General features: G+C 36.3%; 1 protein-coding gene across 1 annotated transcript in view; it reads right to left on the reverse strand.

Annotated features, from left to right (window-relative positions):
* The window catches only part of LOC115443447 (Down syndrome cell adhesion molecule-like protein Dscam2), a 35,328-nt gene that overhangs the window by 8,287 nt on the left and 2,227 nt on the right, over nucleotides 1-24,814 (reverse strand). The window contains exons 3-27 of the mRNA XM_037438331.1: nucleotides 22,427-22,508; nucleotides 19,934-20,022; nucleotides 14,750-14,824; nucleotides 14,537-14,681; nucleotides 13,135-13,310; nucleotides 12,682-12,772; nucleotides 11,739-11,889; nucleotides 10,898-11,062; nucleotides 10,332-10,467; nucleotides 9,918-10,037; nucleotides 9,442-9,606; nucleotides 8,788-8,932; nucleotides 8,024-8,172; nucleotides 7,383-7,593; nucleotides 5,084-5,279; nucleotides 4,649-4,815; nucleotides 4,452-4,534; nucleotides 4,238-4,375; nucleotides 3,934-4,137; nucleotides 3,737-3,866; nucleotides 3,471-3,655; nucleotides 2,974-3,153; nucleotides 2,511-2,699; nucleotides 1,913-2,140; nucleotides 352-560 (exon numbers count right to left, since the gene is read on the reverse strand). Coding sequence (XP_037294228.1) covers nucleotides 352-560; nucleotides 1,913-2,140; nucleotides 2,511-2,699; nucleotides 2,974-3,153; nucleotides 3,471-3,655; nucleotides 3,737-3,866; nucleotides 3,934-4,137; nucleotides 4,238-4,375; nucleotides 4,452-4,534; nucleotides 4,649-4,815; nucleotides 5,084-5,279; nucleotides 7,383-7,593; nucleotides 8,024-8,172; nucleotides 8,788-8,932; nucleotides 9,442-9,606; nucleotides 9,918-10,037; nucleotides 10,332-10,467; nucleotides 10,898-11,062; nucleotides 11,739-11,889; nucleotides 12,682-12,772; nucleotides 13,135-13,310; nucleotides 14,537-14,681; nucleotides 14,750-14,824; nucleotides 19,934-20,022; nucleotides 22,427-22,508 — 3,809 coding nt within the window. The remainder of the gene's footprint in view (nucleotides 1-351; nucleotides 561-1,912; nucleotides 2,141-2,510; nucleotides 2,700-2,973; nucleotides 3,154-3,470; nucleotides 3,656-3,736; nucleotides 3,867-3,933; nucleotides 4,138-4,237; nucleotides 4,376-4,451; nucleotides 4,535-4,648; nucleotides 4,816-5,083; nucleotides 5,280-7,382; nucleotides 7,594-8,023; nucleotides 8,173-8,787; nucleotides 8,933-9,441; nucleotides 9,607-9,917; nucleotides 10,038-10,331; nucleotides 10,468-10,897; nucleotides 11,063-11,738; nucleotides 11,890-12,681; nucleotides 12,773-13,134; nucleotides 13,311-14,536; nucleotides 14,682-14,749; nucleotides 14,825-19,933; nucleotides 20,023-22,426; nucleotides 22,509-24,814) is intronic.

Genomic DNA, 24,814 nt, shown 5'->3' on the forward strand with positions numbered 1-24,814 from the left:
CGCGTGTGCACGACCCGAGATAATTGCCCAATGTCCATTCATTTACCTGTGACCATATTGTTCAACACAGATCGTTCGCAAATGGTTTGCTCTACATAGTACTTGTTTTTCAAATTTACAAAAACAATATAAATTAAAAATATTTATAGATGAACACCGAACTATATTTCTGCGTTGTATTAAAAATTTACAATGACAAAGTACTTATTTTACCCCTAATAATATATTCTTCGTTTAATCAAATCTCAATAAATATTTTTATATATCGTCCAAATATAATGTTTTACATATAAATGTATTTCTTTAAAGTCAAACCCGCGAAGATATTTTCCTCGGTGATCATGTACCTACCTCTCGATGGTGGTGCAGCGAGGTGAGGTCGGCGTCCCTCCAGGGCGCGGCGGCGGCGTCGTCCGCGCGGCGCCACTGCAGGCGCACGAGGCGCGCGCCGCACCGCACCGCGCGGCGCGCGTCCACGGCCAGCGCACTGCTGTTGCTCCACACCGCGGCTTCCGCGCCTTCCGACTGGCTGTCCTCTCCTCCGCCCTCCCACACTAATACTTGGTACAACACATCGACCGGGTTAAGGAAATGTCACGGTTTTTAATAACGCTATCATCAATCGAAAAGTTGAAAGGGGCAAGGCGGTTCAATGGTGACCACGAACTGGCAAGTGCAGCATCAGACATCACCCACGAGGAGAACAGATGACCTAATAAAAGTCGCAGGAGGTCTCTGGATGCGGGTTGCTTACAATAGGTCGATTTGAAAATCTTTGGGGGAGGCGCATATTCAGCAATAAACATCCTGCGGCTGATGATGATGAATCGGAAAGTTTTAAAACTTGAAAACCTAAGATTATTTTTATTTAATTAGATTAAATAAAAAAATATAACTCATTAGTAACACTGCAGAGACTGACTTGCTAAATCTCCTGAGAAATACTTCGCGCTACGGAAAAAAAAATGTACCGCTAGTGATACATTAATTCTATATGAGTATTTCTGATAATAAATGTGCGTGACGTAAGTAATAGTTTTTTTGAATTTACAAAACTTTCTGTCTTATCCGTCTTTTTTATTATAATAAATTCGTTCTATCAGATAATATACAAAATGAGTGTATTAAAACAAACAAAAAATACAGATGATAGATAAAAAAAATCGTAATAATATTTCGATACGTAATACATTTAATTTCAAAAATGCTCACACGATTTCAGCTTCACCTTGCACCGACAAATTAATACATAGCTTGTTATAATTATTTATACGAAGTACTAAGGGACTTTCAGCCTACTTTATACAGAAATGCTTTCAAACGACACCAAACTTAGTAGAAATTGCAACTTTGTTATTTTTAATATCACGTCTACAATCACAACGTAAGTTTGTTAAGTTACACGAAGCGGTGCTACAAGAACGACTTTGTTTGCGTCGCGTCGCGTCGAAGATAAAATGCACTATATTTTGGATTCTTCCAAGGAAATGTTTTATTTGTCGTTTGCCATGTAGAAATATAAAATTGATGCTGAAGTAAATATAAAATGTCACAAAATAAGAAACGGTAACAATGTTTATTTTACAGGACAAAAAAGGGAATTTGTCTACTTATGATATCAAAGTAACCAGTAAGGAGTTCTTCATGACTTTGTGTTCCTGTATCACTACATAGTATAAAACAAAGTCGCTTTCTCTGTCCCTATCTATGTATGCTTAAATCTTTAAAACTATGCAACAGATTTTGATGCGGTTTTTTTTAATAGATAGAGTGATTCAAGATGAAGGTTTATATGTATAATAACCTCCATTAAATAGTGGAGCAATATTGCGTCCGTGCGAAGCCGAGGCGGGTCGCTAGTATATGATAAAATAATCCCATATCTTTACAAATAAATATCTCCACAACTTACCTGGCGGCTTAGTCCTGACCAGCAAGGGGACGGAGGGGGGCGATGGCCCCGCTCTTGAATGCGCCACAGCCCTCACCGAGTACGTGGCCCCACACGACAGAGCCTTGAGTACCACACTGGCAGTCTCCCCACCTGCTTCTAGTCTTTTCTCTTCTTCGCCCCGCGTGTTGCCTATTTCCATACCATCGCCTGCGTCATCACGTACCCGCACCCACCATATTGTGAAACCTTGGTTAAATTAATAATATGATGGTGTTAAGACCGACTATGTACAGTTATATTAGTCTAATTATTAAGGCTTATTTTTCTATCTGAACTTTAGTAAGATGATAATAAAGGGTAAAAAAATGAACTGATTTTATTTACTAAAAACTGTAACATCAATCTTGTTTGCATAGAAATAATAAATAGTAAACGTATAGTAACTTCATACAATAATGAATCCATAATGCAAAAAGAATAAGAATGTAAAATGAGTACATTAAATGTAACTACACAAATGCTGGGAAACAAAGCTCGTCTGTACATTGTCTATAAAGTCAAACAAAACTGTTAGTAGCAGCGCGATGGTTTTTAAGTATAAGTGAGTGTAACGCACCGTGAGGAGGCGCCGCGGGATGATGCGTGGTCCTCCACGTCAGCTTTGCTTCCTTATGGGCCGCGTGGTCCAAGACAAGGGCGGGCGCGGACGGCGGCGTGGCACATTCGACACGATACGTGATCTCTTCAGAGCCAAACGTGTTGCGCGCCGAGCAAGTGTAGTTACCGCTTGTTGATGCGTCTACTTCTGTTACAATAATACTACAATACTACTTCTGTTACAATACTATAGCAGATTGCTTAAAATAAAAACCAGTAAGACTAAGTCAATTCGATCTGAATTTTTAAATCTTTCTCGTTTTCAATCTGTTGCACAATTATTTTTTTTATAATTATTAAAAAGTACAAAAAGATTTATCTGTAATGATATAAAGTTACTCTTGAGGATAAGACCGCCAATCGTTACACTAACTATAGTTGAGTAATGAGTATGTATATGTAGTTAATGAGTAAGCACTGACCGTGTATAGCGAGGTGTCCGTGCGGCGTGAGCGCGGCGTGCGGGTCGTGCGTGACGGGGCGCTCGCCGCGCAGCCAGCGCGCGCGCGGCGCCGGCTCCCCGCGCCACGCGCACGCCAGCCGCAGCGCGCGCCCGCACTGCACGCGCGCCCACACGCCGAACGACAGCAGGCGGGCTCCCACTGTACCACGCGGTTATATTATACTCTTCATTATACGTAGACGATTTCTCATGGCTACGCGAATGTTGGTCAATAAAATTAAACTATTTATCGGATTTTATCGCGGTTTTAATTTTTTTATATTTCCTCCCGACGTTTCGAAGACTTTGCAGCCGTCATGGTCACCCCCCCCCCTGTTTAATTTTAATATACGTAGACAATTACAATATAATACATTTAAGAACTATTCTAATTCATTAAACAATTGCATATAATTAATAATAAAAAATGCCATTGAAAATTTTTAAAATAATTCCATACCGCAATTTTTATTTTACCTCTGGATGAAGTAGTGGCAGGTTGAGGTGCAGAAGGCTCTCCTTCTCCGGCGGCTGAATGTGCCGCGACCCAAGCTTCATACGTAGCACCTTCTGATAACGATCGTAATTCAGTCGATCCTCCGAGACCTACTGAAGAAATATCATCCTCTGCTTGCACCGTCGCCGATTGTGGTGGTCGCTCTCTATAGTTGTTACAGTAATATAATTTAATATCCGTCTCTTTAGTTTAAAGATCTTTACTACATTTTATTAAATGTAATTACCTTCCAAGTTCCCGGTAGAAAACAGTGTAATAAAGCAAAGGTCCGTTTGGTCGAGACGGCGGTAACCAGCTTACAGCCAAAGATGTTACTGACGTAGCTACAACTTTGACTGCTGCAGGTGGGCCCGGAGCTAAAACAACGTATTATAATAAAGATATCGTTTTAAAGAGAATATAGCGTAAGAATGCAACACATACCATCTTGTTGCGTGGTACAATGTATCGGATGTGCCGGCACGCCATCACCAGCAGCAGTGTAAGCTAATGCTTGTATCGTGTAATTGGTGTGTGGCCTCAACGCGAGCAGTAGCGTTTCCACGCCCGCTACGCGTTTGACTTCCGCCCCCGCTCCTGCACTTGGACCACCAGTCCCTCGCAACTCCCATTCCAGCCACTCCGCCGCTGCCGACAAACAACTGCCATCACTCAGCTTGGTTTTGGAAAAGCGAAATGTCATTTATATGATCTAAATTGAATTGTTTGATATGAATGTTTGACTCACTGTGTTCTGGTCGGTAGAGTAGTTTGTACCCTAATAAGGCTCCGTGGTGAGCATGTGCAGGTGGAGGCGACCATTCTACCTTCAAACTCTGAGGAGACACGGCGCGACATCTCACGCCTCGGGGCCCTTCAGACGGCACTAATAACAGCAAACATATTTTTGAAAGCCTGATTCAAATTAATTTCTTGTAAATTCATTTATACTAAATACGTACCGCTTTCTTGTGTCAGGGTATTAACAGGGGCTGACGCGGGTCCCGCTCCGGCGCTATTAAAAGCCCGGACGCTTACTGAATATCTACAAATAAACATTAAGAAGTAGAACTTGTAAATTAAATTTCGAGATTAATTCCCTTTAAGAAGTATGATTGAAGTAAACGTTTATAATTGTGAGGAGGTACTGTCTACGAACCGGGTGTAATGTTCGAGGCCTTCGATGATGTATTTATTGATTTGTCCCCGCACTGTGGCGAACTCCATGCCGACGTTGGCGCCTCCCGCGAGGGATCCGTCGGCGGAGGCCCACCACCACACTGTGTACCCGAGTAATTCACCGTTCCAAGAGGAAGCCGGCGGCGCCTGTAATTGTTACCTCAAACTTCATCGACATATTGTTGAAATATTAATTCCTTTTAATTCAATATATTTTTAAATAGATCAAATATACACAATGCAATGTAAATTAGTTACATTTCATTATTAATATCGTAAAATTAACGATTTTTATTGTGAGTAATATTAACGAAAAAAAGCACAGAAAAACATTTACTATAACTTAAAAAACAAAGGCAAAATCTAATTATATACGTTAAATTAAAAAATTCCCGACACTTATTTTAAAACCTACCTGCCAAGCCAACACAATAGTAGAAGTTCTAGGCGCGGAGGCTCGCAGACTGACGGGCGACCTAGACGGCGGCTCGTGCAGTGTGAGCGCGAGCAGCGCGCGCGTGTGCGCAGACGCGAACTGCGCCGTCACCGTGCGCGCGCGCACCAGGTATGCCGTCGCGGGCTCCAGCCCCGTTATTATTGCTCCTTCAGTCCTGATTTGATAACATATTTTTGTTTATCGTTTTACCAAATTATATAAACTTAAAAGAAATTGATTATTAATTTGTGTACCTGTAACATATCTATGAGCCTTCTATAATTTAGCTTTTAATCTGACCGAGTTAAATAGTTGTAGAAAAAAATAATTATGAAATCTACCTGTTTTTAGTTATTAGAAATAAGATTCAGAATATAAACATAATACTAACAGTAATGAGATGTAAAGTAGCACCGGTTTAAATGTAATAAAATCGCTGTAACAAGGTGTACGCCATAGAATTATTAAGTTCCAGGTCTTGCTGTTCCAAACTATGACGTAAGTACTATTTTTTATGTACGACGTGAAACTTGTCCCGCTGTATAGTTTGGATGTCGCATTTTGAAACTTTACAACGTCTCCGAGACACTAGTTGCGTTGGTCAAGTGCTCGGCTAATCTACCTCGGCTTAAACTTTGTATAGAGCGCTTTAACACTTTCACGTAGAGGTTCTTCCTTTTTTAATAAATAATTTTTAATATACTTTACCTGAATCGGTATATTAACAAATTTTCATCTAATTTGTGTATAAAGACGATTAATATTTTTATAGCTTTTTAGAATAACCGCAATCGTTATCAAAATCTTACGACTTATAAAATGTTCAACGCAGCGTCTGTCTCATAACATCAGCCCTGTATATAGCTTTCCCACAGCTGGGCACGGGCCTCCTCTTCTACTGAGAGGAATTAGGCCTTAGTCCACCAGGTTGGTCCAGTGCGGATTGGTAGACTTCATACGGCCGCAAAATTCCTACAGAGAACTTCTCAGGTATGCAGATTTCCTCACGATATTTTCCTTCACCGGTAAAGCAAGCAATAATTCACAAAGAATACACGTTTTTAGAAAAGTCAGAGGTGTGTGCGCTTGGCATTTGAACTGCGGACATTCGTCTCAGCAGTCCGTTCCTAAAGCAAATAGGCTATCGCCGCTTTACTTTCGTTTCATAAAAATCTTATTTATTGATTACTTTAAGTACTGCTATAGCATTTGTTTTGTTGTTTAGTTTAATTATTCCCCAAAACGTTAAAAGTTAAACCTAGATAGATCTAAATATAACAAATCCAACGATATTTTTAAGCACCGTCTCAATTTCTATAAAAATACTCCATTTAATATTATTGCGCGAAGTCTTTTAACGGTGTGGATGAACCTATTGGAATCGAAAGTCGATGTGACCCAGTTGCAACAGAAATTAATCTCTGGGCGCTATTACTCGAGTTCTAGGAATTATTATACAATGGACTCGGTAAGCGTATCGATTAAATGGCAGTATATTACATTTATTTTTAGATGCATAGTCGTGATGAGATTTTATATGAGGATAATTTGCATCAGGATTAGACAAAATTGAAATAAAAATTGTTTTTTGCACATTACAAGCTCTGCGCCAGTCCATGAACAGTTTATTGTTATGCATTTGTTTAAATTATTCTACGACATTTTGTAAATTGATCTTGTAAGATACCAAAGGAACGATAATGCTCGAAGTTCTAACCTTTACAACACCAGAAACATCTAAGATGTGTATACCGTTGCCCACAGTATTTGGGTTGCAGGTAATATATTAAAAATGACGAAAGTCAAGGATGAATCACTACAAAGCATGATTGTAGTGAGTGAGTGCATTATTTTCTATATTTTACCTCCTACATTTTACTAATTTAGAGCAGATAACTTTTTATACAATTGCTTGATACGGCAAAACGCTCGCCTAAAGGTAAGCGTCTACTCATAAACAGTGGTCACATCACTAACACTGTACAATATCAAGTTATATTTTTATTAATTTTGTAGTTGGTTATAAGTCGAAGGCGAAGAAGACGATACAGATGTATCCGCCTGGATAGCGACCACCTTGCACAAAGTATAAAACCTGCCATAGCGTAGTAGCGTGTATATCCGGTTTCAAACAAGCCGGCATAATTCTGTCGACTGGCGAAGCATGATCATCATCATGGTTATACCTGGACCGTACTCTACTTACCACCAGTGTCGTCTATTTCCCACAACCGCACAATAAAAAAAACCTTCAGAATTAACATTGAGTGTAACGTACTCTGTAAAGGAGTCCGGCGGGTGTGCGGACACAGTGACGTTGTATGTGTCGGCGTCCCTCCAGGAGTCGGCGGCGCTGGAGTCGTGCCTGCGGTACTGCACCACGTACCCCAGCACCGGCGAGTTCCCGTCGTACGGCCGCCGCCACTGCAGCTTCACTGAACGAGACGTCGTCTCTAACACGCGGAAATTCGCAGGAGGCTCTGGTGGTTCTAGGAAAGGAATAATCTAACTTCATTGGCAATTAACATCTACGTGAGATGATTAAGTAGTGTTTGTAGATGCGAGGTACGATAACACTTATAATATAAATGCGAGAATTTATGATTTTATTTTATTTATTTATTTGCAAGAATCAATGTAAGAGTTACAGGTTTTGATGTTTGTTAGAAGTAAACGCAGAAACAGTTGAACGGATTTGGATGAAATTTGGCTCATGGATAGACCATGTCCTATTTTAACACAACGCTACTTTTTTCCCGATAATTTGCTTCCATGGGAAATAATTTTAAATAGTGGCACTATAAATCGCTAGTGTTTTAGAAACTTTTGTAGCGGAAAAACAGACGAAGCCGCGAGCAACACCTACTTCTTAATAAGTAATACATTTCAGAAAACATAATAAAACTACTTTCATCTCACCTTGAACAGCCAAATGTACAAAATGATCAGATCGTCCGTAAGGGTTAGAAGCCTGACATCTGTACACTCCAGAGTCTCTGCGGTCAGCACGTTCGATGACCATCTCACTTCGCAAACCTTCAGAACTTCTAGTTTCTGATATGCTCATTCTAAAACAACATATATTAGAAGAACACCTTGTCAGCAAACATCTTAGTCAAAGTAGAACACAGTCAGGTTTAGTTTATGATTCTTAGATCATATTATTTTTTATTTTTTTATTTGCCTTAGTAGGCAAACGAGCGGGCGGTCCGCCCGTTGCCTACTGGGAAGTGGGTACTCTTTAAACCTCGTTTAAAGAAGGACAAGTAATAGCGCTTGGGAAACGTAGATGCAGGGAGTTCATTCTAAATGACGACTTAAGAAAGATAACTTTATAAGACTGAATTATGCTAATTGGAAAAGTGAAGTCATAAGGCACGATGTCATAACTAATCACAACTACCTTCCAAACAAATAATTGAAATGAAAATAAGAACGATAGTTATTAAATATTTTTTATATTAATAACATAATGTTAATTAAAAGTATTTTGCGGATTTTATCGCGGTTTTTTATATTGTAATTTAGTCCACCCTGGGATCACGAATGCTGCAGTCTTTGACACGTCAAGATAAATTTATAATAAAAAACCGCGATAAACTCCGCAAAATAGTTTTATATTATTGTCTAATATTCGCGTAAACATAAAAAAACAATATAATGTTAATTATATTTAAACTCACCTGTAATCTGAGTTAGGTAGCGCTCGTCCCGAATGGCTCCAGGCTGTGGAGAGCGGACTGTCGCCTCTCGCGACACACGCGAGTCTCACCGTGTCACCTAACTTCGCCGTCACGTTCGCTGATTGCGTCTCAAATCTCGCCGGCTCTGTAAGGTAATACGCATTATCGATGCCAGTCAAACCATGTATTTTTATACATATACATGATTTTTTTTTGACCCCACTGAACCTGATGGTAAATGGAGTGGGGTTCAATAAATGTCGATTGACGAGAGATGATTACACCTCGACAGTCGGCACAATTATGCCGGCCTGTTGGAACCGGATATATAAAGTGATCCCGGAACGCCTTCACAACGACGATATAACAAATATCCTACCACAAGCAAGCCGTACACGTGACAGCAACACATTACACAAAGCCCCTAAATATTACCAACTCCACACAAACTTTGAATTACAAAGTACTGCTTGGCATTGCATTGAGTACGTCACCGTGTCACGTGAGATGTTAATTCTCAAGATGCGCAGCTATGTCTTTCAAACTAGAACACACCAGCGCTTACATAATGCTTGACGACAGAAATAGACATTGCAGTGGAACCTTTACTTTTAGATACTAATAAATGTATCATTAGTGAAATATGCTGTATACCGTTGACGTGTATGCTGAGAGTCTTGGAGAGTGCAGGAGCGACTCCGTTGTCAGCGCGACATCTATACTTCCCCGAGTGTTCCGCGCGAGCCGACTCCAGCCGCAGCGAACCATTACCAAGTATCACTGGATCTGATACACCCCCCAACGTGGTTTCAGTACTGCCTGTTATTTAATAAAATATTTTAAAGGAGGCTATTGAAATAAAATCATTGTTAAACAAATTGTTGGTATTACTCTGTATTTATTTTATTATTCAAAAATATTACATGCTTACTATATAAACTAATCTTAGACTAAACAAATATACAAACATAAGCCACACCATTGTCACCATATTGTAATACACCTGTATTGATCTACACACAATATTTTTCAACATAGTTGCTAGAATAGAAAAGTAATAAAATATTTAACTAAGTATTATCAATTATAACAATTTATTGGGATTTAGTTGAATCTGTAGTTAATCTTACCGGCGAACTTGGTCCAATAAATGGTTGGCGGTGGATATCCGCGAGCCTCGCAGCTCACTGTCAGCGAACCGTTCAGTAACACCGACGTGTCTGACGGCTCTATTTGCCAGTAAGGTGGAACTAAGAACAAATTAATTGCATTTCCAACAAATCGAAACAATCGCAATAATATTTATTTTTCGAAAAGGAAAAAAAAAGTAATTTAGACAAATAACTTGCTTTTCAAGTACTTTCAATGTAACAAAGGTATTTATGAATTCATGTTTTATAATATTTTATTCTTAGAAAATAATACACATTTTTTTTGTCGAATATGGTATTATCTATACTAAATATTTAAATCTTCGCAAAATCTAAAGTTGTGAAAGAAGGATAAAGTAACTAATCAGATATAATTAGTACTGTTTGTAGTACCTTTAATGGCCAACTCAACAGACGCGTTCGCCTTCCCCGCAGTATTGGTAACCACACACGTATATATACCACTATGCGCTGCCGTTAAACTCTTGAACAGTAACATACTGAAGAATTCTGCCCCGCGTTCATCTACCTAAAAATGTAAAACTATAAGTATACCAAAAATACTTCACTCACATTATTAAATAGATTAGAATATCATCTTTATGAATTTGTTTATTTACTTCCACGTAAGGCCCACGGGTGTGAGGGCTGGACGCCCGATGTTTAGGTCACGAAAAGTAATAATGAGTCATAATATTATTGAATTACATTTCAAATTGAAATGATAATGACTTTATGGTATGTTGGGGACAAGTAATCTCGCGCCTTCCTGCCAGTAGACGCCACTAAGGTGTAAGACTTCGTGACATTTAGGTGAACAGTTTGCGCCTACATTATATAATATAAAGTTGAGCAATCAACTAAACATAGATTTTATTCAGGAGTCCCACCTGCGTTCCCATTTCAATAATAACATAAATGTATTTATAATATTATTATATTGACGAGACATGAGTTACCTGTAGCGAACTGGAGATAGGCATTTGGTCTTTGAGCCATGAGAAATACACAGGCATATCTCCAGATGTGACGGTGCAAGTGAGTTGCGAGCGGTCGCCTGACCTCAGTCCAGGGGGGAACACTATAGGCGATAGGACCGGCGGGGATACAACGGACACTTGTACCTGAGTCAAAAAGGAATTTTGCTATCAGAAGCAGATTAGTAATTGGGTGTATGATTTATACAGTTATAATTTAAAAACGAACGAAAATTGAAAATTATCAATGTACTTGGAAATAACTATGAAATGTTGTACTGTTATAAAAACATAAACCGAAAAGACGCATAATGTTAATTTCGTAATTTAATTTAAAAAAAAAATGATTCTACTTGTGCACGTTTCAAAACTAGGTTGTCATTGGACTATGCATAATAATATAATATGATATAAAATATGCATAATACTCGACGTAAACACAGTAATACTTTATTTGTAACTAATGAGTTTGAAACAATAACAAAGCATCACAATATCGCTATATTTTAAACTGAATCAGGTCAAAACTAGATTGCTTTCAATCAAGTTTCCGTTGTTTCCTCATAAATCTATTTATTCCTATAGTGGTGAACTCTGCTCTTTTCTCGACGGCGAGCACATTTTAATGCAATTTTTATAGCTCGGCATTTTATTTAAATTATTCTACCTTCACTGTGTATTATAATTCTATACTTTGAACAACCAATTAATTATAGATTATATATTTTACGAATTACAATAGAACAGGGATAACTTTAAAGTCTCTGACAATTCAAAAGTGCATCTTCAAATGCCATTTCATTGTAGAGTAAAGCAAACTCACCTCTCTCCGAGCCAGCTCTCCGCCGGGAGTAAGTACAGAACAAATCCAAGCTCCTTTATCTCGATTTCGATCAACATTCATAATTGTCAGCTGCTCGTCTAATTGCTGGTATCGGGGATCGGTTCCGGCGCCCCCTTCCCATTTCACCGAGCTTCGCAAACAAAACCAACAGTCTATACCTTCTAGATATATTAAAAAGTTATTGTTGTTTGTAGCAAATGCTACACTTGGCAAAGCTGTTCACATATTCTGGAGTAATGATAATAATAACCTAGGGACCAGCTCGGGCGCGCCTCCCCTCGATCTTGCTTCGTGCTCAGTATCCTAATGGAGTTTCATACATTGTGTAACGGGAACAGGTCGTAAGTGAATTTTTTATTGAGTCATAAAAGCAACGTATTGTTACAATAAACCACGTGTGATTAATTAAAAACCTCTGCACGCTCAATCTTCTAGATACGATAAAATTGGACCAAACTAAAGGGATTACAATTTGAGGTCGTGCCCTTGGAAGGAGATTACAAGAAAAAAGTAAATCGTTCACGCAATCTAGATAACTACAGTGAAATTAAATTGAATTGGATATTTTTTGCGTGCAATAAAGAAGGAATTTTATAGGTCTCGAAAAATTTGATAATTGTAAGTTTGTGTTGTAACTCACAAATCAATGAACTTATTAATAGAGCCAGCATATTTTTTCTTCGACTTAGGATCAAGATTCGATTTGTGCCCTTTTAAAGAAAATAACCGCTAATAGTGACCGAGTCTAAAATATGCACTCGATATGACGATAAGCTCGCAGTCTACCACATCATAAGACAGAAATAGTTTGACAAACTGTGAACTATCGCGTGTTCTTGCCTTTAAAGACTGAAAGGTATGATCATGTAAATAAATATCACTCTGCTCATCACAATACAGAATAACAAAACAAAATACATACTCGATAGGGAAACCGTAATACGGACACCATATTGTGACATCGGAACCGGCGACCGCTTTCACAGGATTCATCGCTCGTATGTACGGAGGACCTATGCAAATGATACAACAATATTTACAAAACAGTCATTGTATCCCTAATGCTGGAATAATACATCATTATGTTTATTTATTTAGGATGGTTTAGCAAATACTGTGTTTTGAGTGTTCCTAACGCGTGGGACTGATGTTCTAAATTATTACGTATTGCGTAACACGCATAAAATATACCTCGTTGCGTTTGGGACACATCACTACAAATAATTTATTTAGAAATAAACTTAAGACCTTTTTATAAATTTCGGCGACAAGAAAAGCAAATATTTTATTTTAATAATTTATCGCGCATAATATCCAGTAATAACGCGACAAATCATTCAGTCAAAGTTCACAAAATATTTTGTTATACACTTACCATAGACGTTGAGCCTGGCCGCATGAGACACAGTTCCGTGCGAGTTAGTGGCTCGACACTCGTACCTGCCGCCATGCTCTACCCTGGCGCTACTCAGTGACAGGGTAGACAGTACGTAGTTACTGTTGGACCCGATGCCCGAGGGACTACTCTCGCGCCCTTCCGTTATTACGGCCCTGGCGAATGAAAATATACGCCATCTCAAATATCAGGTTTATGTGCTTTTTTTTATTGAGATTTACAGAAATTGTTATACGATTATGAAAGTTTATTGTGATACCATTTTCGGAATAAAACTTGCACCTAGAGACTAAGGAACTAATCATATTTTTTAATCTATGATTTACAATTATTATTGTGTAACTAGTGTTTCGTCTTTTCAATTATTCGACGTAAGGAAGAACCTTGAAATTAGTGATTATTTAAAACGTTTAAATGTTTATTATTATGACACAATTCTATATTTTTGTAAAATTGGAACACGCCAGTTCACGTCAATTCCAATGTTTTTAAATATATTAAGATAGCATGATTGACTGGACTTTGGAATATTTTGGACGCTTGTCTTTAAGTCGTTACGGTGTGGCGTTTGTTTTAACTTTTTACTTACAGTTAACTTTTTACTGAACCTCTCCATTCGTAGTTATATTTTGCGACTGACGCATACGAAGATAAAGTTCAAATTAAATTAGAAACAGGTAAAAAATGTTTCGTAACCACACGTCGAGCTTTCAGATATGTGATCAATTCGTACGCAGAGCCCATAAATAAAAAGTTTTTGACGTTCCAATTTGTTCAGGACATAAATCCTATAAAACAAAGGCTTTAATTCGAATAAATTTCTCTGTGCAGGTACTTGAATGATTCACAGATAAGAGAATAGTTTGAGGAAGAATTGGGACGCCGGAGAATTTCGTTTTAGTACTACAAGATCCTGGGCTCATACATTATGCGGACAAATCTCACGTGACAGAACGCGGGCTTGCACGAAACGAGTTGAACCACAACATACGTCCAAATGCTAGTTACAGCTAGTGCTGAACCTAGTCTAGAATGTATTTTTCTCAATATTACTTGGTAGTGAAACGTTATTCTCCTACGACGTGATTTACGTGTCACAAAATTATTTTTGTTAAAAGATTGTATTTCTGGTGGAAACAATTTATGTTTTCAGTTTTCTCTTAGTATAATTTAGGCAAAAACTGTAATGATTTTGTTTCGTTATTGTTTCTTAAGATTGCCTCTACAAGCAAACCGGGAATGATTTATATTACTGATTTATTGTATCTTTTTTCTTACTTAACATGCGTATATTATTATGTATGAACACGCATACATATTATACTTATAATACATAATATAATGTACTTCACATACACATAACAAATATATAAAAACTCACCCGTGATGAGAAGGTATCGTCTGACCATCGAGTGTCCATCGGAACCGTGGCGGCGGCTCCCCGACCGCCGAACACTTCAGAGCCACCTGCGCCCCTGGTTGTACCGCTTGTTCGATAAAAGTGTACACTAGCTCAGGCCGAGAATCTGCATAAATTATTCAACATAGAAAAAACTCGTCGGACACAAATAAAAAGAATATGAAACATGCTCACCTAGAGAACGTTTTAACCGTTTTCGTTTGAACGGACGTACTATGCTCGTTTTCTTTACTAACGAGCACGGTGTAACTGAAAAAAATAACTAGGTGAACGTATGTACGTACATGCCGGAAAAGCCTTTGACGCAGTTGACATAGAGTCTATTTAAGCGGAATGTTTTTGATGTTGATTCATAGCTCAAGGTAAGAACTTCTCAGGTAAATTATAATTCTTTGGAGTGAAGGTATTTCTGTCTTATTGTAGATAAAAACAGGTCAGTTACGGAGTGGAACTATAGAGTTATCAATAAAGGGTCTTTATTTATTTTTATGTATATGTAATTTGTGAATTTAGACCAATGTAGACGTCTTATTCATCCACCAATTTTTATGTTTGTGATTTTTAAGTACCTACTTTATAAATTATCATATTTATCGCACAATAGGTATAAAATAATAATGTAAATTACACGTACAATAAGTAGTTTTGTTAATTAATTTAATGTCAAAATGTTAGCGAGAAACAAAAAATAATAATTAGATCCGTACCAAGTTATTAGTATGAAATCACGACCTATATAATATTTAAATTACGACATAAATACGAGACACCTACACATACGTAACGTGCAACCGAAACAAAATTTCAGACGCTCTAGCATTTTTGATAAATGTAAATTCAAGTAGTCACAACATAGGTACCCCATCAAACGTATATCTACATTCTGCAGCCTACGCGAAATTGAGTTAGGTACCTTTAAAAATTCACTCACCCCGCGTTTTACTATCCGCATTCGTTCAGAATTTATAACACTCTAAATCGTAAAACACGGTAAAAAATTTACAACCTTGCAGGATCGTGAACACTACGGAGGGGCTCGATAGTATTTTGTCTACCCATAAGCACGGAACGTCTCTTAATGGCTCGCCTTAACTGCATGTGTGTGCATAAATTGAGAACTTCGACTAAAATCTTAATCACCCTTGTACTATTACGAACACTTCTCGTTCAATAGCTCTATCGGCCGTCTAACGAAAAGTTATTTGTAAGTTACTGCATTGCTATTTACATAGCTTAGGAAGCGTCACTTGACTTATATTATCAGATAAATAGATTTGTAATTTACATAAATAACACAACAGATAAGTTATTGCTTGAAACTGAAAGAAGAGTAGAAGTTAATAAAAAGCTTTAACTTTGATTTTGAACATTAAACACAGGATTACCATATTAAACACAAACATTTACATTCCCGTTTAACGCAACAAAGCTCTATGAAATTAAATTAATACTTTCCACTAGCGGCAACAATACGCTCTGTAGGCCTATTTATGAAAACAATATGTCGTACACATTAATACTTATTTACAATATGATTGTAACTGAATCGGTTAACAAAGCTAGGAATTGTACATGCAAATTACTAGCAACATTTGGCTGGAGCTTGCTGTCAAAGCCCAAAACAAATAGGTTATTCACAAAGCGAGCTGATATTGGCATGCGAAAAAACTACAACCCACACGCCCCCTGCGACTCCCGCCTCCACAAAGATGGATGCCGACGCGCCAAATATCCACCAACTATTCCAATTTGAAAAGTTTCCTTTTGGGAAGGCCACCGTACTTGGTTACCCACAAAGGATCAAATACGGTCTCGTCTCTACTAATTATAGAATTCAAGCTCCAACAAGCAAAACTTAATGTACTTAGGTTTAAATGTAGTTAGTTGAGTGGCGTGGACTAAGTTGGCAAAGATTTCACCGGACATAATGTTTTTGTAAAGAATGAAGGATGCGGTTATAAATCTTTGAGCAAAACTCGCATTAACTTATAAATCTAAAGTATATATTCTGCTACTAAATATAATTAAAAAACATAATTGTAAATGTGACGTTATTAACAAGCTTTAGACATAATTTATATGTTTTGTATGCAAAGTCAAAACATTGCTGGTTGCAAACAAAAAGACCTTTGCCATTCTGTGAATAGCTATGCTAAAATACGACGCAGAAGGTCCGCACATAAATTTTTTTGCCATCCAATCGTCCATGTTTGTAGGTCAGCGAATGAGAGCGCCTACGTTTTGGTGCGATTCTACACAAATCACACAAATTTGGGGACGTTCGGAACCAATGTTGGCTATTTGTATTCGTATTGATCTCGCACATGGCCCGTCTTTGCGCAATCGACCTGTGTCAACATTATCTGAAATAAAATTTATATTTCATATTTGCTTTAAATCAAGCTTTATACTCCATTGGTTTGAAAACTTGGTGATTATATTCGATTTCAATACAACACCGTCACATTAATCACGACGGTAAGCACGACTTAAGAGGCATTATGACCACGCTCTATTTAACATTTGGCACTCATACTCGCGATAAATCTGCTTGCTTTTTTTATCATATAAAATATTAATCGTACAGGTATATTTTCAGCTTAATAACCAATAACAAAAATACAGCATTTCGCATGCATTTCTTGTGGAGATATCTTGATTGTTTTTAGGATTTCTTCGTTTAACGTTAGTTTGGAGTTATCGTAAAACAATTAATTTTTATTATAATTTTAGTATTACTGTATGGAGGGTCCTTACTCCTGCTAATAAACGAATTATACTTAAGGCAACACATTTTTTACGGAGGATAAACTTCTTTTGACAATAATGATACGCACTAAACAAACTGGAAAATTTACATTATTATGGTTGAAATTAAAAAACGTATCCAACTAACCTAAATTAGTAATCAATATTTTGTAAACATTCAGAATACTCGTAGTTTTGCGTATGATCACCACAAATTCAAGGTACACAATTGACAGGAGTGCTTTAATTAGAAATGCCTTGTTTTGTGCGCGAAGTTCAGCACTTCTCTCAGGCCGGACGCGTCACCATTGGGCTATTTAGAACTGACGGCGATTTGATTGCTTCTATTTCGGAATGCCGGCGAGTTAATAGGTTGGAACAATTGAAATTCCTATTATTGGGTAACAAACAGCGTAGGTATATATTGATAGGTGATGGCATTCGTGTAAATTAATTGTCGATGTTGTTTGAATCGAATCTACCGTAATATATTTGGGTATAAACTCAGACGTATCTTTTAAAAAACGTATCCAACTAACCTAAATTAGTAATCAATATTTTGTAAACATTCAGAATACTCGTAGTTTTGCGTATGATCACCACAAATTCAAGGTACACAATTGACAGGAGTGCTTTAATTAGAAATGCCTTGTTTTGTGCGCGAAGTTCAGCACTTCTCTCAGGCCGGACGCGTCACCATTGGGCTATTTAGAACTGACGGCGATTTGATTGCTTCTATTTCGGAATGCCGGCGAGTTAATAGGTTGGAACAATTGAAATTCCTATTATTGGGTAACAAACAGCGTAGGTATATATTGATAGGTGATGGCATTCGTGTAAATTAATTGTCGATGTTGTTTGAATCGAATCTACCGTAATATATTTGGGTATAAACTCAGACGTATCTTTTAAAAAACACTGTAAAATCTTTCAGTATAATTATATCATTGTATGGTCGCATAATATATGTTACACTAAAACAATCTTACATTAAAATAATATATAACAATATGTCAATACAATTCTGATGTACTTAACATAGATAATCTGCTAGATATAATCTAAATAAAATAACTAAAATTTAATTAGGTACTCCGATCGCGAATGGGAAGTGGGAATTTATCCAGAAACACAATTGTATTTTGTATATAATATCTGATTCATCAGTATTCAATTTAATCAACTAAATCTGTTTACATTAGTGTGTATATAATGTGGGCTTTCCATTATTTATTACTGAATAATATAATATTTATTACAATTTATCCTTTAGGTTTCATTCTTTGTTCTTACATCATGTCGAAAGAAAAAACGAATCAAATAAGGAAAATATTAACGGGAAATACTTGCCACACATCGTTTAATTCGTATCCGCAAATTGACAATATACTCATACGACCGGTGGACTTATGCGATAAGAATAAACTAATAAGAATTTTTCGCACCAATTTCTCTAAGTCTCGGCTAGACCTTATTTTTCTCTGTGAGTGAGTGCGGAATTTATGAGAGACCCCAAAGCAATAAAATACCTTGCGAGAAAATGAAGGAGCAAATCGCAATATATTTGTTTCTTGGTGGCTAGAGGGAAACCATTTCAGCCATCTGCGGGTAGAAATATATTTTATGGGTCTGCACTATGTCTTATGAAGTCCATTTATTATATTTTTATCGTGAAGATCACGTTAACTAATCACTTGGTTTTTATAAGGAAATACAAGAAATCTAAGGCACGTAGGGCACTCAGCATATACATAGGTACATTACGGTTGTTTCTAAATAATATTCTAGAAATTATTTCGTTTTAAATCACTTTGTAAGTAAATATAATTACTTAATTAATTATCCCTAGTTACGTGTAGATACATTTTGTAAGTAGAAAAATAATTGAGCATTCATGCACTAAGCAATAAATAAACCTTTTCTAAAAAAACCACTTCGAAACCCACAAAGTTCTTTTAGTACTTCATACAAATAAATAGGTTTTTACGTCTGATGTTTTCAGCTCACGCTAACTCGTGTCTTATTCGAATAATTAAAATATATACCAAGGATCGAGTAACTTGTTAACGTGCTAACATCATACATAAGTGTAAACTTGAGTGTAACAAGTATTAACTGCTTTGATGTTTGTACTGCATAAGAAATCAGGACATAACCTCATACTAATACAATTAAAAGATCGTGACGCTCTTTTTTGTTCAAATCTTTTCTCCGCTCTTTAGGGATAGTTATCAGTGACCATTATCTTACTTACACAGTATCATAATTTTGAGTTCTGTACTAAATACTTTAGTCCAACATAATCGTATAGGTTGACCAACTGACCATGATTTTGGATTAGCAAACAGTAAACATTTGTACCCTAATTTATTATTTAGCTAAAGTCTCACGTATTGAATAAATATTCTTTTCACTTTTATTTTCTTCTTAACAACAAATTTCTTTTACTTTTCACTGCTAAGTTATGCAATATAATTAATAAATAACATTTGTGGCGTTATCTTTATGTTATTTTTCACATGTAATGTAGAGACGCTCCGTGAACTATGAATCAACCAAGTTTAACTGTCTCATAAAATGAGATGAATCACTTATTAAAAATGTACGTACCGTGACAAAGACCTCTGAGATCCTTGTTATTGGATGTACCGCAGAGAAACATTACTCCCCCGCTTTTGATCTTCGAAATATGATTAACTCTGAAAAAATAAAGTCAGATAAACACAAAATAAAAAGAATTAAACATAAATGTATTGACAATCAGGAGTTATAAATGAACTTCAATTCAAAATATTGAATGTCAAGATTACTGTCACATCTTTCAATATCATTTTGAGAAATTGATACTTATATATTATCGAGTTCTCGACAAAATTGAATATAAATCTGCCATCACAACGTAGGCCTGGATAATGTTATCGAATCGTCTATTTTACTGTACATATATACAACTTGATTTCAATATCCTATCACTATAAACGTTACCCTCATATAAAACGATATTAACGTAAGCACGGTAAAAAAATTGAAAAGAAATGTAAATTCCAATCCATTTTTAATATTGAAACAAAACAACGAGAACAAAGCTCAAAAATTAAATTGGCGTCACGTATGTTCACTGAAAAACCATATGAAATTCATCAATTGTTTCAAATTAAAAGGCATTCTGTCGCCGCTGTTTGATGTCAAACCATTGCACGAAGTTACGGAAGCGGGACACACGAACCCAACAATTACCTCCAGCTGAAAATCCAGTAATGAAGGAAATTATTTCGCTTCAGTACGCTTTTTCTTGGAAACGCAAATAATTGGGTATGTGTACACGCTTTTTGCTGGAAAAGATTGTATGAATGTTTATTATTTTACACAGACTCTACGTAATTAAGTTAATCATTCGTGAGATTGTAATTAAAGAACAAAATTACAATACCGAAACGTGTTTTCGGGTTATAAACTATTCATAACTAAAGCACAGTTCATTTTAAAGCCTATCCAATTACAGTTAACAATCATTCAAGTGTAAAATTAAAATTGTAGTTTAAATTCCCTATAGTGCAAGTTTGTAAACATTTGCTTAACATCTATATATATATATACACTTTAGAAATATCAGTTCCTAGCTAAGCAAACCGCTCCATAGAGGCTACTATGCGTTTATACGAAATACGTTCGAGCGAGAAAGTTTTCTTACAATATTCATCGCCTAACAACTTGTAAATCGTCACTGAATTCGGAAATATGTTTTCATACATGCGGAATGACGAAGGAGAGAAATACTTTTCTATTGTTTATTTATCAGACCCATTGTGAGTTGAGGGTTGTCAGTATTCATAGAATCTATAATAATTGTGACTTATCAATTAATTGTGTACGTAAGGAAGGAACATCCCTACTCTATGCATAATGGTCTCTCGTGGTACGTATTTTAAAATGTATAATACACGATAAATTATATATCTAGTCAATTTGTAATTGAGCTTTTATTATACCAGAATATAGAGCTAAACATAAAAGTTTACATTTCAACTTAATTGATTTATGCCTGAGTAACTTCGGTTTATTAAGAAATACAGTAGTTTTTTCACTATACATTTTCATAAGGTATAAAGTTGACGCCCGGTATATTTCTCCATTTTGTGTAACCTCATTTACGAGTAAAAGACTTTTTGTATTATTCATTCAGCAACTTCCATAATATCCCGACTCGGGTAAATAGTATACACAATAAGCAAAAATTAAATATTTATGGCGGTATATCTAAATGATATATGTATGGTCGTAACTCAAGAAAATATGATAACAGATCCTTTTACCACGACCGCATAAAGTTGTTTTATTCAGCCCTTCTGGAAAATGTTTCAAATCATAGGTAATGGAAAGAAAACATTACGTGTGGGATAAAATTTTAGTGGATGGCCGAACTGTAATAATATTCACGTATATAACGTACACGTACCGTCTGAACTTCAATTGTACAAGAGCCTTTCAAAATATTATTGCCGTCAGTTTACAACAACCTTTTTAATATACGTTCTAAAAAGTTACGAAAATAATTTTTATATTGATAATAATTGAATAATATGATTTTAAAATATTCTACTACATTAAACAAAATAATATATAAGAAATTACTTAAATAATTATGTTTTATTATGTTCAATTCACCACAGGCTTTTTCCCACGGCATAGTTTGTCTAGTAAAGTGTCTGTAGGAAAGCTCCGCAGACAGAACCAAAGTTGTCTGCGTTGAGACGCGAAAATTAGAGTAAGAAGTGGGTCAAAGTCGAGCCGGGGTCGTCGGCCCGCCGGCGTAGAGTGTCTAATAATAATTACGTAACGAGGATGTCGCCGCGATACAACCCCATTCATATTATTTTGTTATCTACAACGCTGCGCTTTAGGTTCAAAATGTGAGGGCATCACTGGGAGAAATCTTGATAAACTTTGTGCTATGACTGCCGGCGAGTTTTCCCGAGAAAATATGAAGTTAGCTTGGAAGGATAAACTTCATCCCGGCGCAAAACAAATGTCAGCTAGTTCGAGACTTTATGTACTTAGATAGTAAAATATTATGTCCTTTGTAAGAATTCAAGATTAACTTACTTTCCCTTGGATGAGACGAGATTGCACTCCAACAGAATTTCATATTCGTATCTTTGTTTATTTTGCTTTATCTTGATGAAACCTGCGAACGAATAGCTAGTTATATAATTAACACTACAAATAATCTTAATATTTATTTATGTTATTCATTACACATGACATTAAGAGATATTCATAGTTATATTCCTAATTAGATTACCATCAAAAGTAGTTTCGAAGTAGCTACTGCAGTAATAAGTGATTTAGAGGTAGGATACGCAGCCGGGGCGCTTATCCACCGAACCTATTCGCGGCTATAAACCACCGGCCACTTCCGTGCGGCACCAGATTCCATTTATATTTTCGGGCGCGCGCAATAAAATCAATACTGTGAACTTTCCAAGAGTACAGTGACCTAGTCATGCGCTCGATCTGAATAAGGCCACACGTTGCATAAACTATTTGTGACGTGAAATAACACAATTCCACCGTGCGCAACACCAACAACATCACCCAATTAGTGTTGTTGAGGTACATACGTACATATGTGTGAATATATTTCGCAGAGATAAAACACGTCTCGTTACAGCGTGTGCATAATGTATGAAAATAAGTAAAGCATTGTTACAAATTTAATTACTTCAAACATGACCCGTCTTATGACGTTTTGTTAGAGAGGTCTCATTATTTACATAATTTCTAAATGTAAGAACATCCTAAGCTAACAACGAGGTATATAGCCCTTTGAAACCGTGCCTGTGTCGGAAGCATAGTTAGAACAAAATGTCTCTTAATCAATTTATATTATAGTTACCCTCAATAGGCCAAACCAAGTAGGTATACGTGAAATTTATGCAACTATACAACTTTCTCTCCCTCACGCCTTTTATCCCTAAGGAGTAGGCAGTGGCCTACACCTAGTTACAAAAGTAAAATTCCTGTGCGATAATAAGGAGCGTTAGCGTCAGCTTTTCGAATTCAAACATAAAAAGGATAATGGAAAGGGAACCCGTGTAACAGTGACAAATTACTAAGCACTCACTGCCGCAGCGTGGTGGCATTCACCCTTATGTTTTACAGTTGTTCCGGTTTTCGGGTCGCATTGCTCCATATCTACCTACACGTATATATAAAGCCACCCATCGCATTGCAATATAAAGGGCGACGGACTCGCCTTACAAAATAGCATTAAAATAGACCGTTAAAGAATTCCGCGCAGACAACACGGCCAAAGCCTACCACTTGAAAAGCGATAAAAATCCATTTTGAATGCGCATATTTTTCTGCAAGCCGGCGTCCCGTGCGGGTCCGAGACAAAGGCCTGTGAAATTACAGTCTTGCTTTTAAATGCGAGAATGAATCGCAATGTCTCATCCCCTCAAAGCTTTGCGATTCCGTTGTGGAAAGCGACGCAGTGCCTCCGCCGTTGTTGAGTACACAGTAGCCTTTGCAAATAAGTATCTATTTAAGGAACTGCGTTAATTACTATTTTTTACATTGGAAATTATAAAAGACAACTTTTAGGGCAATGGCAAAAGTTGCTACAATAATGAACTGCTCATCTTGAGTTTTAAAAATTGCATCAGAAATTATAATGTATTGTTTTATTTTGTACCGGTTTTACTGCAATATTTTTCATGGACTTGCTGTAATAGATTAACAGTAATGCAGTTCTCTAAATAATAACACTGAAATAAACCGAAATATATATAATAATATAAATAGTTTTTATTTAATAAACACAATATACATAGTTTATACTTTTTACTAGTTTTAATTTGTTTACTTTTTTTGCGAATCGTTTGCATATAGAAGGTAATATTTCAAATTACTTTATACTATTTTGTTCTTACGTGCGATTTTTAGCAGCCTCAGATATTGTTCAATAAAATATTTTTAAAGAAATGTTTTCTTCTTTATACATAAAATATTTCAAACAGTGAAAAATTTTAGTAAGCATTATCAATACAGGTAATGCGACGTAAGTCTTCATTTATTTAAAGTTGCCTCAATATAAATCAGGATTATGAAATATTTTATTAATATAAAAATCTACAATGTTTTCATTAAATCCAAGAGAAACGAGCGTTTTCGCGCCACATAATTTACTTTTTATGTTCACTTAGAAATATTAATTATTTTATTAAATATTATATTTGGTATTGAACTGACATTTTTAAACACAATATGTCACCGATATGGTCACAAGATCAAACCAGTTAGGACGATATTGCTCCATTTTCCGTTTATCTCTATGTATCTCAAAAAAGACACTGAATCATCTATTTTAAACAAACATGACTATCAAGATCGCAGCTCTACTTATTGTGTATGTGACACCAAGTCACCAAATACTTAATTCTTAATGCTTAATCTATAATTATCTAATCCATAATATTATGCTGTAGG

The sequence above is a fragment of the Manduca sexta genome, chromosome 13, assembly GCF_014839805.1.
Source record: "Manduca sexta isolate Smith_Timp_Sample1 chromosome 13, JHU_Msex_v1.0, whole genome shotgun sequence".
NCBI lineage: Eukaryota > Metazoa > Arthropoda > Insecta > Lepidoptera > Sphingidae > Manduca > Manduca sexta.